The following is a 14,379-nucleotide window of genomic DNA, read 5'->3' as shown; positions in this document are numbered from 1 at the left end:
TTGTCAACTTGAATGCGCCCATTGATAACACTAAATCCATCGTCAACACGCCGCATATGTCGCACATCTAAAACAGCTTTCCAGCGCGCATGAACTGCTTATTTGTATCGGTTCTCAATGTTCGCACATGTATGTACATCCTTTCGTAAATAAATACAATACCATCCAACGGAACACATACAGCATCTATGCAGGGTGTCGTATATGATTATTGCATTTAAATAATAGTGGAACAATATCAACATGAGAATGGCAGTCGAATTCCACGTTTCTTGACAATTCCGACAGTCCGACGTGGAATGTTTTCAATCGGATTATTCAACTTCGAGATAATGTATTCCTAACCTCCAACATGGTGTAAATCCAGTAATCCAGTTCAACCAGTTTTATATGATTTGACAGAAAATTCTGTTTTCGCGTTCGACTAACAAGTAACGAATAAAAAGGACATCGTAAAAAGAAACTGATCCGCTTGGTACATCTCGCACGTTACTTGTGCGATTTGAAATTTCATGTTTGACAGCTATGGAAGATCAGATTCACTCGGAATTAATTCTAAAGGAGGAGCGGGAAGAGGACGAAATCAAAGGGGGCCGCTGCTCTGCCGAGACTGCTGAGAGCGAGAAGAGCGTCACCCCTGATGGATCAGCGATCGGGATACGGCCGAAACCTCTGATCTACAAGCCGGAAAATGTGAGCATCGGCTGCAAGTCCGAGCCACTCGAGACAAAGTGGCACTGGGCACCAGGAGCGTGGCAAGACTCGACCAGGACTAGCGCCTTCCAACCATACAAGGTACTCCTCTCTCAGCCTTCTCCTTGAACTCCACGGACATCGGTATCCACCTCAAGAATCAGGGGATTCACCCGTCGCGACAAAGAAGTTATTGTAATACCGTCGCCTGTAGGCCATAGAATATTTATATTTTATAATTAAATATATAAGATTTATTTTTTATACAGAAGCTAAGCAGTTCATGGATTGTCTCCGTGTCCAGATTCATTATTAGAATGCCAATGTTTCGTGAATATTATAATTTATTTTATCAGGACGAGGAATTATATATAATTAATTTATTTTATCAGTTTGACAGTTTATCAGACTGCTCCTATCAGACATCTCTTGATGAAGTAAACTATAATACTTACAAAATGTGTTATTGTTGGCATTCTAATAATGAATCTGGACAAGAAGAGCTTATAGCTTCTGTATAGAAAGTACTCTGTGAAAACTTCAAAAGTATTATTCATTTTTTATCTATTTGTAGCCACCCACTCTGCTCACAAATTTGCAAAGAGGCAACACTCAAACGCAGATACACCAGCTCTATGTTGGCAACGACATCACGTTTCATACTTTGGCGGGCCAGGGGGAACTTACATCTGACCATATACATTCAAGTAAATTATATCTATACACTGTACATCTTATGATGAATTCAGTCACATGCACTACATTGAATTAATATATATTAAAAAAGCTGCTTTATATAAAGTATTTAAATGCAGTAGTTTAATATGATCAACTTTGACAATGAGATAATACACATATATCCTGTTAAATAACGTGACAATATTGTTATTGGAAATTTAATTATTTAAAATATTTAAATAAATATGTTAATGTATATTTTATGTATATTTTATGGATAGCTATTTTAGCACTAATATAGTAATGCAAATGATTAAATTTGCCATTATTGTCTAAATTAAAATACAAATATTGTTGTAAAATAACACATCTTTGCTGCACAGACTCAGTGGATATGACTGATGAAAAGGGCTTAACTGGATTGATGTGGGCCAGTGCTTATGGACAAATAGGTAGTGCTAAACAATTGCTCAAAAGAGGCGCCAGTATAAATCGTTGTGGACCAAACTTACAGACTAGTCTACACTTGGCAGCCGCCTATGGTCATCACGATGTTGTCAAATTATTGTTAAATCATGGAGCTGATCCTAACGCATGTGACGAGGTACACACATTTCTTTTAAGTATAAACTTAATTTCTGGAACTATGTGTCATATAATTATATTTCTGTGCTGTAGGATGGTAATACTCCATTAATATATGGAGCACACTGCGATCATCCACACGTTTGTTATGAATTATTAATAAAAGGTGCAGAAATAACACTTACTAATACCTCAAATGTAAGTGCTTATAAAGCAGCAATTATGAATAATTCAATGAATGGTAAGCATTTTCTTTTAAAAGCATTTAAAAGGATCTACATGAAAATAGTAAATTTGATTTTTATTAATTTGCAGCTAAAGCAGTTATTGAGAATCATTTGATACCACAAATTATAAATACGCCAACGGATGAATTATAACGATATTTGTTTTATTAAATTGTAACATTTGTATATTATACGTTTTTACAAATTATAAATAAAAATGAAGAAATAATTGTTTTTGTCGTTTAAGTATAAGAAAAATTTTTCTATATAGCATATTTTTAACAATAATTTTAAAAAACATGGCAATACAACGTGAAATATTTTCCGAGACAAGGTAACATAAACTTACGAATGAGTAACAAAATTTGATATATATATTTGGTAATAATACAATCTTTTGCAGGAGCTATTGCAATACTAAAATATATGTATCGAGTAGAAAATAAACATGATAAATTTGCGTGTATAATTATAATCAAATTTAGTCCAATTAAAATATATCTCCTTTTTTTTACAAATGTGTATAAGTATTCGGCACCGAACAGCTATTAAATAGCATATTAAATTGATACATGTACATAAATATAGCAAATGACATATATCAATGTTTAATGGATCACGTAAGAATGGCTGTATGGCAATAAAATTCAAATTCAAATAGTAATCAATCTTGATTGTTGATCGTAACATTATGCTTTCCCACTGAACTGTGCCTATTTTCATATTCTTACATACGCAAATACTTTTCATCTATTATCCATAATGTCTTATGCAACTTCATAATTATCAGTAAAGAACACTGATTCTACTGAATACTTAACTGGGCTCTGATCTTCTACAAGCAGAACTTCGCTAACCTGAAAAGTAAAAATAACATTATTTTTATATAATTTGATATAATTTGCGCAACACATAGAAATCCATGTATTCCATACCTTAATTTTAGCATACGGCGTTTTAGACGTAAATGAAACGTGAAGTGGGAAGAAATCTGCAGGTGTAGAAGATGGGGCAGAAAATTCCATAGAGCCTGATTTCGTTGAAGCATCAATCACTGGTAGGGACCAAACTAACGTGTTTCGTCGTGCTTCGTGTGTATACTGTCCGTCGCATTCACTAACGATAGGATTACATCCAATAGGTAGAGGAATGTTTATTTGGACGTCGTTCAACTCAAGATCGGCCTGTTCCAATTCGTATTCGATATTCACGTCGCAGCCACCCTCTCCGTTTTCAGAAGGCCAGCAATTTACTATTACAAACAATTAAATGTATACTCGTATATTTCATAGACTTAAAAGAAAATTTATTAAAAATTAAAAGTAAAAGCGTACATGACAATTATTATTGCAGCCTTACTTGAAATTGGTAATGCTGTTTCGTCTTGAGCTTGAAAACGCCATTTCAGTACACCAACGTCAGTGTTCAATGGGAATGGTTTCGTAGGTACTTTCAGACCTATCTGTCCATGTGATCTAAACAATTCCTTGTCCACGTTTGGATGAGTTTGTAACTGTATTCCTCTTGTGTCGCTGTTCTCGACTTGCACACGGATACGTCCCCATTTCTCGTCAGAGATATATAAAGTTACCAAGCCATGTAACTCGAAATTTTGTAAACCTCCATCCCGACCGACGCGTACATTAAGTCGTTCTTCTTGTCTTAAATGAACCCTTTTGATGGAAATACATTTGAATAATTTGTTCGTGAATGATTTTGAAGCTTCTATATGTCGTTAATATAACATACAATTCTGTATTAATTATCTGAGGTGTTTGCGTTGATTTTGTTCCAAGAGCAGCAAGTGGTCCTGATACGACATTTTCTCCTTCCTCCTTCAATTGATCAACGAATGAGTCTACATCGCGAGACTTTCCACCTAATTTCATTGCACCTGGTCCAACATTTAGTGGTTTCCTAATAAAATAATAATTATAGTAAAAATATTTACATTTATAAATACAAGTACAATCAAGATTAAAATTAATCATACAGCTTGGGCTTGTAAGAAGGTCTAATTGGTTCAGGCACAAAGTTAGCTGTATCACCAACGGACGGAGTAGCTGGAGTACTACCGCTTCCATATCCTCCGCCAAATGCGGGACTTTTAATTCCGCCTTTTTTGTTAGCTTCCATCATCCTTTGCCTCTGCAATTCTTTGGCCTTTTCACGCATCTTATTCTTAGCTTCACGCTCTTGTGTCATTCGAACTGCTTGATAAACCTTCTCCTCATGTGAATCCATTTCTACAAAGGTTCTGATTTGTGCTAAATTGACGTTCTCTCTATAGCCTAATGCAACTATTTCATCAAATGCAAATATCAAATTGAACGCATTCTCTGCTATTTCAAGTTCATCCATTGAGTTGCAGTATTCTGGAATCTGTAGAAATCAAACAATATATACTTTAGCGCATATATAATTAATATCTACAGTAATAAGTTTTATCTATAATGGAGTAAGTCTTTCCTATACTAAATTATAAAAAAAAACTGCAATCTGATGGAAAAAAGGAAAACATATGAATATTTGTCTTTCTGATTCCTTCTTTTAATTATGATAATAAAACAACATTAGCCAATTAATCAAAAAAATAGTCACATCAGAATATCATTGGCTGCATTAAGGAGAGAAAACTGTCAAGCAGAACATATCCTATAAAGCTCACTGATCCATAGAAAAGACTGTGTTCAGCAGAAAAAATTAATCAGTTAGTGTTTAGATATATGATTAATGTCTTTAGTTCTTCGTTAAATCTAAGTGTAAGAACCAATTGTATTAAAGAATTGCTAAGCGCTAACTGATTAGTTTTTTTCTACCGAATGCAGCCATTACTTTTATGATCCATTAATATATCTACTTACCACTCTCGCAAAGAGCCTTAGAGTTTCCAAATCCTCCAAAATATTGCTGGCCTTAGTCGTGATAAGCAGCATGTATACCTTTTCAAGTGGCTGATAAACATATCTAACAGATTCCGTTTCCACGAATGTATGCTGTTTACCCGAGCTCATTAGTTTTGGGAACGCAGCAAGTAGGCCTTCTATCCTCGCTTTTGTCATTTCGACAAACTGTCGAGAAATTATAGCTGGAAGAGTAATATAAATCGTGATAATGAAATAATTGCATCAAATATTTTTTTTCAAATTACTTAATTCTATCGATAAAAATAGGTTCAAGGAAGCAAAATATTATGCGAATTTTCCTTACAACCGATCAGTTAATACTCATTCTTCAATAAATAGAACAGAATGTGGATTATAGATGAGGTAAAAATATCATGTGATTAGTAGCTGACACTATTAAAACGAGGCACACATACGCGACATGTGTACAGCAGCGGAGCAATGCAACAACATTTTGTAAACTCACTTTTTCCGGATTTGGTGCATACCGCAGCGGCGATGAGTACCTAGAAAAAAAAGGAGCATACAATACCATATAAATTTAGCTACAGAATTAAATGCCTGGCGGGCACACGCCGTTAAATGGATGACATCTGTGGACGATGTCATGAGTGGCTCTACCCCTCCAGGATTTCTTTTTCAAAAAGCAGAATTTTGACAATGACGATCTCATGGCCGTGGAAGAAAATCACTTACCATCCTGACGAGTGATTCTGCAATGCTCCGTGTATACGATTTAATCTAAATGTCTTTATCGTATACGAACCGACCTCTCCACATCACACATATACAAATACACGAACAAGGAAAACAGAGGGCGCGCTGTGCTGACGTGTGCCATGATGAAAGACCGAGAGACGTCTCGCCATGGATCACGACAATCGTAGTAGGAAACCTACGAAGGGTATTTGCAGATCACGTGGACGTGATGATGCAGTCAAACGTCATCCAATTACATTGCCGGAAGAATAGTAGTCGTCTAAAATAAAATTGATAGGTGTTCAGGCACTTCAGGCATAACTCCGGATCTACAATAGATTTTTAAGCCTTAAGACATAAGGAATGGACGAATCACAATCACTTATTCTCCTCGCATTCTGAATTTTTTATGCCTTATGTGTTTATGCGTTATGCAAGAGTCTGTGCTTCCCGCTTTAGAATATATCCACATAAATTTGCACAGCCGCATAAGACATAAAAAATCCAACCAATCAGAGTTCTTTATTTCATGGATAGGAAGGAAATGAAGGACTTTGATTGGTACATTTTCTCATACATTACGTGTTATGCAAAAGTCTGTACTTGCTGCTTTGTATATCCACACAAACTTGTATAGCCGCATAACATATGCATAAAGAAAATTATCTAATTGCATTTCTCTTATAAAATCGCATATAAAATGTGATTGGATAATTTTTGTTATGCATACTTTTATGGATGTATCCTTAAGCCGGGGAGCACAAACTTTTGCAAACTTTTATAATACATAAACAATTCATTCAATCTAAGTTCTTTATTTTATAAGGAAGAAAACGAAAGACTTTGATTGATTTATTTTCTTATGCATAACGCCTAAGGCAAAAATTCAACCAATCAGAGTTCTTTATTTTATAGAAAGGGAGGAAACGAAGGACTTTCTTAAGGTATATTCACACAAACTTGCATAGCTGAATAAACATATGCATAAAGAAAATTATTCAATCGCATTTCTCATATGAAGATGCACGTAAAATGTGATTGAATAATTTTCTTTATGCATATGTTTATGCAGCTATGCAAGTTTGTGTGGATATACCTTTATGCATTGTATTATATTATGCAAGAGTCTGTGCTCTTCGTCTTAGAAAGAAAAAAGGATAAATAAACGGAAAATAGAAAAATTCTCGCGACAGATATCCTCACTACACATACATACCTACCAAATATATATTATTGTATATTGTATTAAAAAATTGTTATGGAACTATATAAACATTATTTTTAAATTTCAGAATAATTTTAATTAACTGTGAGTAACATAAAAGTGATATAAAATAGATAATCGTTTAAATTTCTATTGGATGCGTAGCATCCCAAAAAATTTGTAAAATACTGTAATATCTGTAAAACACTTTCGTCTAGAAATCATGTTCGGCGTACAATAGAGGACGCCACCGAACAGTATAGTAGCAATATTAGCAATGTAGTTTACGGAACGATGAAAAGGTAAACAGTCTTTTCTAGCCTTTTCATCGCTGTTATCCACTTTTTACTAATTTCTTAATTTTAGTATCGATAAGCACATTATCAATTTAAAGGCTATTAATATTTAAAAAATAACTAAGCAGAAGAAAACGTAAGTAATAGATAAATGATATTTATTATTATTGTTTTTAATGTTTTACATTAATTACTACAGCTTTATATTCTCTTATTGCCTTACATTTTCTACTGTAATTGACTCACTTGCTGCTTACATCTTAAGTCGGTTCTACATTAATTGCAAGCCGATCGCAAGTTTATTGCAACAGTCAATCTAAAGCTTGCATTTTGAAATCAACGCTTCATATTGGCTATCGCAATAAACTTGCGATCAGCTTGCAATTAATGTAGAATCGGCTTTATGGCTTTATATTTTTTGTGTGCCATAGCTTTTAAACTTCATTAATTTTCTCTATTTTTTGTTTTCCATAGGTCGATTAGTTTAAAGGCACACAAAAAACTTATGCAGTAAAACGTAAACAGTAAGCGAATCGACCAATCACAATAGAAATCATAAGGCAATAACGTAAGTTGTAGCAAAAAATCCAAAATGTTGATTTGCTTATTGCTTATATCTTAGTGTTTAAGTTTCTTTTTGTATGCTGTAGCCTTAACTTTTGACAAACTCATAAATTTCCGTATATATTTTAAGCATCGCATTTGTGATGCAAAGAAACGTTTAGAAACCAAAATTATTATTACACTGATTATTTCTTCTCTAATCGTTTTTTTTTTCAGTTTCTTTCTTAAAATCCTTAACGTATCATTATGATTATTTAAAACTATAAAGTCTATTGCTCAAGTCTTTTACATTTATATCTTCACTTTTTCTTTCTTCAAAGCTCGATATACATTTATTTCATTTTAAATGCAAATATTTTAGAGAATTTCAAGTAATGCGAACAAACTTATATAGACTACAACTCTTTAAAAGCGCCGAGTGATTTTTCCGATTGATTCAAAATATTCAATTGCGCGCCTCGAGCTAACGAACGCGCCAACGGATTTTTTAATCCGCGCAAACTTCAAGTCGCTCGCGGCACGCGGCAGTTGAGAATTCGAATTCCCGAACTCGACGCGTCTTCGCGAATTTGACGAAGGAATCAATAGTAAATCCTATCGCGCGCGGTCGATTAGTCATTAGTTTGTCACCGACGACAACCGAGTAATCGGCGACAGTGAGAGGGACGCCGAAGACGCCCCGCTGAACGCGGAACGGTCTCGTCAGGTACACACCGCTGTGCGTTAATTTAGTGGCGGCCATTATCGCGCTTGTATATTCGCCGGCGTCGGCGTCGGCGTCGCCTCGCGTCGCCTCGCGTCGCGTTTCAACGGCTAGTCAACGCGGAAGATGAACGGCGCACACCATTATTACACCGCATCTATTCCGGCTACGTTTCTACTCGGCCGAGCTCGCGTTTCCGTTGTCCTCCCTCTCCATTGCTGTTCCTGGCGATCCCCTTTTACCGTATAAGTTCTCGTTCCTCGCCCGCTCCTCTGTGGACCGGCAGCCCAACGACGAGCGCGATCGAATTAAGAGAGTGGTAAGAAACGAAATTTGCTCCTTTTCTTTTTTCACGTCGTAATCGGATCGGTCATCGAACACGCATCTGCACTAGGGAGCAGATTCGCACGAAATTAATAAGCATAAATTGACGTTAATGTATAAGGTTAGATTTTTGACAGAATCCGAGAAAGATTTCCACTTTTTTTTACTTTTATTAAATAGAGGTAATCTGTACATAAAATCTACTTTATATATTGTTTTATTCTGCTTAACAAATTGCATTAGATAAATTGAAATTTAATCCTTGGTACGCATGATTTTCCAGTGTCAAAAGAGAGAATCAAAAGGAAGAATTGAGGGTACCTTAAACTCTTTTCACGCGAAGGGAAATTATAAAAAAAAAGATGATTTTTCAGTCCTCTACACGTGATGGATCGTTTATGTCCTGGATTAATTTTCATCATTTGCAAGTATACAAAAATTATATATGTGATTCTTCTTGGGATATTATATGATATTATATGATATTTAAGATATATTTTAATATCTTTAGATAGTATTTGTAAGGCTAAGTATTAAAAAATTGTATATATCAGGTCTGATTTTTTATTATCTTGTTAACTTATGATTTGGATTTAACCTACTTAACTTGTTGATAATGTAAAAAAATTGTATTTTTATATAGCTATGATTAATCACTAAACTAATAGTTTTGTAGTGGTAAGTTTAAAATTGTGTTAGCAATGATTAATCACTAAACTAATAATTTTGTAGTGGTAAGTTTAAAAAATTATTTACTGCATCATTAATTTAATGATTAACCATAGATAGAAAAATAGTTTTCACATCATCATCAGGTTTAAACTTTAATTATTAACCACAAATTAACCAGCAAATGAAAAATCTAAAATAAATGTTATAATTAATTATTTGATGCTTCTAGTATTTCAAAGAAAAAAAATGCGTAGAGTACATAAATGATCAAATCATGTGTACTAAGGATTAATATTAAAAATGTTTTCAATGTTTCTTAATCTTTAAATTACTATAATATATAAAAATCAGAGGATTGCCCCTGAAAAACGGTCTTGGTTATTTTATATTAATGAGGGTCGAGAATCCGTCATCTCGTTGAAGTTTAGTTCTCACGAGCCTTTACGAGGTAGTGATCGTTGTAATTAATTTACGACGCTGCTCCTTTCCCGTGTCTCACACGGCGCACGGCGTCGACGTTATTACTACATAACTGCTGTTGGCAACAGAAACGATGCGGCCGACGAGTAGCTTTTAGAGAGAAATTAAGCTTTGGGTGTAAGTGGTTAACAAAGAAATTAATTCGCGTATATCGCACTTGTACCGCCATCAAGCTATCTAGAGGGACGTAGGAAACGAGAAACTGGAAGCAGGAGAGGCAGATAAGGGCCGAAGGCGGTACCGCCGGTTCATCCAATTAGTTTCCGTGCTAATTAGACCTACGTGCCTTAATACGGCACTCTTGAGAGCGTAAGCAAAACGCCATCTTGATAACAAGAAAAAACTTCTCCCTATTACTTTTTCAGGTCATGCGGCGCGGGTTGGGATCAAGCGGCGCAGATTAAGGAAATACGCTGACGTCGGCTGTCCGTTGCAGTTTTCCGTTTTCGCGAGAAGACCTCAGAGTCGGCATCGTGGGACAAAACGTCGGTCGATTATCGCGTTAACTAAGATACGGCGACGAGGACGCAGCCGATCGGTGAGTTTTACGATATTTGCATGAGTCATCGTTTCTTCACGTAACAGATGGGCGAGATAACCGGCTGCTGGGAATCCCGCAATAGTTTGCCCCGGTATCTCGATGAGTACTTATTATATTCTGGATTCTTGAATTTCTACATAAAATTAGGAACACAAAGAAAAACGTAAGGCAATAAGACGTAATTAATTAAAATTAATCGAATTGGACAATCACAATAGAAAATATACAATAACCTTACGTTTTCTATTATGATTGCTCGAGTCGATTACTGCTTACTTCCTTACGTTTTTTAATGTATTTTTGGCTTAAGGGGATGCTGGAGTGACGGAAGCTCCAGCATCCCCTTAACCGTGAACACGTTTAAAATATTTAAATGCTATCACATGACTACATCCGCGTTATATATTTGTGAAGATTAATGTTTCTTGCCTCTTTTTGAGGAACGAAAAGAAGGGAAATTCCTTTATCTTTCCTTTTTCACATTTTAAATTCACATTTTTTTACTTTACCAGAAAAGCGTCGTTGTTGATACGCCTCCATGGACGCTAAAAAGGATAGGGTTTATATTTTACGCGACAGAATTTTTTTTGAACGTCATATTTGATATTCGCATAAAAATAGAACGTGCTTTATAGCGGATTTTTGTTTTGCGTTATTACAGTGATACAAGTTGTGATATCGAATGACGCGGCGCAGACGTGCAAATATCAAAGGGATACAAATATCCTGCTTCGAAGTAGGCGTTATATTTCGTTACAAATGTTATATTTTATCGCCCCTTTGTGGATTCATTTATTCTAATAAGTTGCAAACTTCGAGTCCGTCATCGTAATTTTTTGCATTAGATAACCGCGATTACGATAACCGCGTCAGCTACACTTTAGTGCGTGCGATTTTTAGGAATATTGCGCTAATACACAGTGCATTGAAAAAAATTTCTGGTTGAAAATAGATGAATCAGAAAATTCTGATTACATTAATCAGAATTCTCATTATCTCAACTAAAATTATAACAGATTCATTCAGAAAATTCTGATTTGTCCATTATCAATAAGAATTCCAATTAATACAGACTCTTTTTCTAATGCATAATATCAACATGAAAGAAAGTTTAGTTAGATAATATGAAAGCGATAATGATTAATGAGTTTTTCCTATCGGAAATATAATCCTCCGTTTTACAATCTGAAGTCTGAGGATCGATTATATATCTTGAAATGAAGTGAAAATTACAAAAGTTAGTACATTTATTAAAATATTTATAATTTCGTTGGTTTTAATAAATTTACTCACTTTTGTAATTTTTTCATCTCATTTCAAGATGTATAAATAACCCTGGGTCCTTTCTGGCAAAATCTTATCCTTAAATTTCTTCGAAATAAAAGAGGGCAAAAGGGTTCCGGTTCTTTTTTCTGAAATATGTATCCTCTCTCTTCTCCCTAAAATTTTATTAAAAAACCTATTTTGTAATATAATAGAGATGTTGAAAAGTAACGCTGAATTTTTCTATCTTTTTTAAAAGCCTAAAATAATAAAAAAATTTGGACTGGTCGGAGGGAATAAAAAAATATTACAGATAGAGAGATAAACCAGGGAATTTTTCAATGGAAACTCGTTCGACGCGAATACGTTTATAAAAATTAACGGAATCTATTTTTTACATTCGAATGGGTTTCTTTAGATTACTCGATGCGTAGTCCATCCCTTCATGTGAGAATTACCATTTCCGGTATACCATTTTTCCTTACCGGAATCGCACGTTATCGTTTTCCTCTCGAAAGAATCGCACGTATCGTTAGGATCGCGACGAAATAAATTTCGATAAGAAAACCTGGCGTTATCTCGATAATTCTCAGGGCATCCACATCGTGGCAGAAGAGGGAACGTACAGAATTGCCAAAGACAAACGGCATTGTACGTCATACGGCGGCCGGATATGATCGCGAATCCACGCTTTCAAATGCAAATGTAACGGAGCGCTACGGCGAGGACAATCGCGGAGCGCGCGCGCGACCGAGATTTACTGCTGTTTACCGCAATTTATTTTCGCGCAAAACACAGAGTTTTCCGCCGCAGCGGTGCTGTTCCATCAGAAACGAGATTAATACGTGGAGAAATCTGCATTGCCATCCTCGCTGCAGCTTTCATCATTATCCTGGTTATTTACAGACTGTTATTTACGCGCGCCTTTTGCGTTTCGGACTTAAAATTATCATCCAATTTTCGGTATATCGTTAACTTTGCGTGAATAACGTGGATGTCGACGAATAATACTCTGCTTGTGTCTCATAATTAAATTCTTTCGCGCAAATTCAATCGTAGGAAACTACTTTTGTTGCTTTTTGTATCGTCATCTCAGTAATTGCATTAATATCGTAACCGTCTGTCTTCTCGGTATTGTATCTTATCATGAAATTCCTCATTTGTGTTTGATATCATGTAAAAAATATCATTAATGGCAATTCCTGTTTCAACTTTTCTATATGTGGTGTATGTGCGAGGTTATACTATTGTAAATATTATGGAGTCAAGAGATCAGTAATTACTGCGGCAGTCGCAAGTACTAATATTGTTCGCGTATAATCGACGTGAATTAATCGTTGATTGCTTGGAAAAAAAAGTCGGGCAACAGCTGTTCTTAATTAAACGTCTTGAAAATTTTTGATCAATAATGTTCCTCTTGACCTAATATAACAAGCTGCAAATTTTTATAAATTGTATTTATAAAAATTTAAGTGAAATATAACTTTTTATTTTGTATATGCTGTAAAAAAAGCTTATTTTTATGATTTTATGACGATTTATATTGAAATTTATGTTTTTATATATCTGCAAAGGAGCTTACTTTTATGATTTAGTTCAGATTTTTTTATTTGTTCAAATAGATTTGATTTACTTAAACTTTAGTTAATTTAATTTAATTTGTGGTAAAGTAACGGCATGATTTAAAGAGTTTTATTCTCCATTTTGAGTTAAAGCGTTCGAGCACGAATTTACTTAGAGCTTTATAAGGCTATAAACGAAGTCGGAGATATCCTGGTGACACAGGCGAAGTTGGTACGTAATCTTATTAAACGGATGGGAGTTTACTGTTGAATGCACTAGATGTAGGTCAGTGGTTTTGACATGGCCGGTGAGCCCGAATTCGAGGGGGAACGGGCCATATAAACGCGCGCACACCATTACCGAACGAGGTTTGCGGTTGAAGTTGATCAATTTTACTGTAATGAAAAGATTTAATGCCGCTTCGATATCTTGAACGCGTCCCATGGCGATCATTAAGTTAAGGTCTCGCTTGCGCAGAAACGCTTCCTTAATGACACTCTCTCTTGGATCTCCGGATAAATTAATCTCATCGCGAACGATCGTTCAGTTATCAATGTCTCTCTCTCTCTCTCTCTCTCTCTCTCTCTCTCTCTCTGTCGTCTAAAGAGAACTACGATGCGTAGGATTTCCAGGTCTGGCAGGATAAATCCCTTCTCCATCTTCGCTTGTTCCGTCCCTCCGCATGATCCCGTCTAGATCTGATTAATTGGGGGTCACACGAAACAATCAATCGTGTCGTAAGGACAATAGCGTATGCGTGAACCCGCATTGACTGATGATAGTCAGAAAGCCTGACCAAATTTGTGCCGATTCCAAGTTCTGAACTCAGTGCGCGAATTTCGTCGTCAAGACACGTTAGATCTAGGCATTGTACCTTCTTCCCTGATCACGAACAACGAATAGCTTTTTGTAATTAATGAGCGGCATTTAACGAAGGTATCGTTCTAGTCTTCTAATCTAGCTATCTCTCAAGCTTTCTGG

The 14,379-nt window shown here is 35.4% G+C and overlaps 2 protein-coding genes across 2 annotated transcripts; one reads left to right on the top strand and one right to left on the bottom strand.

Annotated features, from left to right (window-relative positions):
- The first annotated feature begins 42 nt into the window (after nucleotides 1-42).
- On the top strand, nucleotides 43-2,412 carry LOC105152523 (uncharacterized). The gene is made up of 5 exons (XM_087405845.1): nucleotides 43-795; nucleotides 1,268-1,400; nucleotides 1,755-1,975; nucleotides 2,050-2,197; nucleotides 2,272-2,412. Exons 1-5 carry the CDS (start codon nucleotides 526-528, stop codon nucleotides 2,334-2,336), a joined length of 837 nt encoding a protein of 278 aa, XP_087261971.1. The 5' UTR covers nucleotides 43-525; the 3' UTR covers nucleotides 2,337-2,412.
- A 127-nt stretch (nucleotides 2,413-2,539) lies between these two features.
- Nucleotides 2,540-5,969, bottom strand: deltaCOP (coatomer subunit delta). Its single transcript, XM_011066608.2, has 8 exons — nucleotides 5,786-5,969; nucleotides 5,556-5,595; nucleotides 5,048-5,271; nucleotides 4,177-4,565; nucleotides 3,933-4,100; nucleotides 3,543-3,856; nucleotides 3,119-3,435; nucleotides 2,540-3,040 (listed from the first exon to the last, which is right to left on the bottom strand). The coding sequence occupies exons 1-8, from the start codon at nucleotides 5,786-5,788 to the stop codon at nucleotides 2,951-2,953; spliced, it is 1,545 nt and encodes a 514-aa protein (XP_011064910.1). The 5' UTR covers nucleotides 5,789-5,969; the 3' UTR covers nucleotides 2,540-2,950.
- Nucleotides 5,970-14,379: the final 8,410 nt, after the last annotated feature.

Source organism: Acromyrmex echinatior, chromosome 4 (genome assembly GCF_024713525.1).
Source record: "Acromyrmex echinatior isolate Ae372 chromosome 4, ASM2471352v2, whole genome shotgun sequence".
NCBI classification, from domain to species: Eukaryota; Metazoa; Arthropoda; class Insecta; order Hymenoptera; family Formicidae; genus Acromyrmex; species Acromyrmex echinatior.
This window is presented reverse-complemented; position numbering and strand designations above follow the sequence as displayed.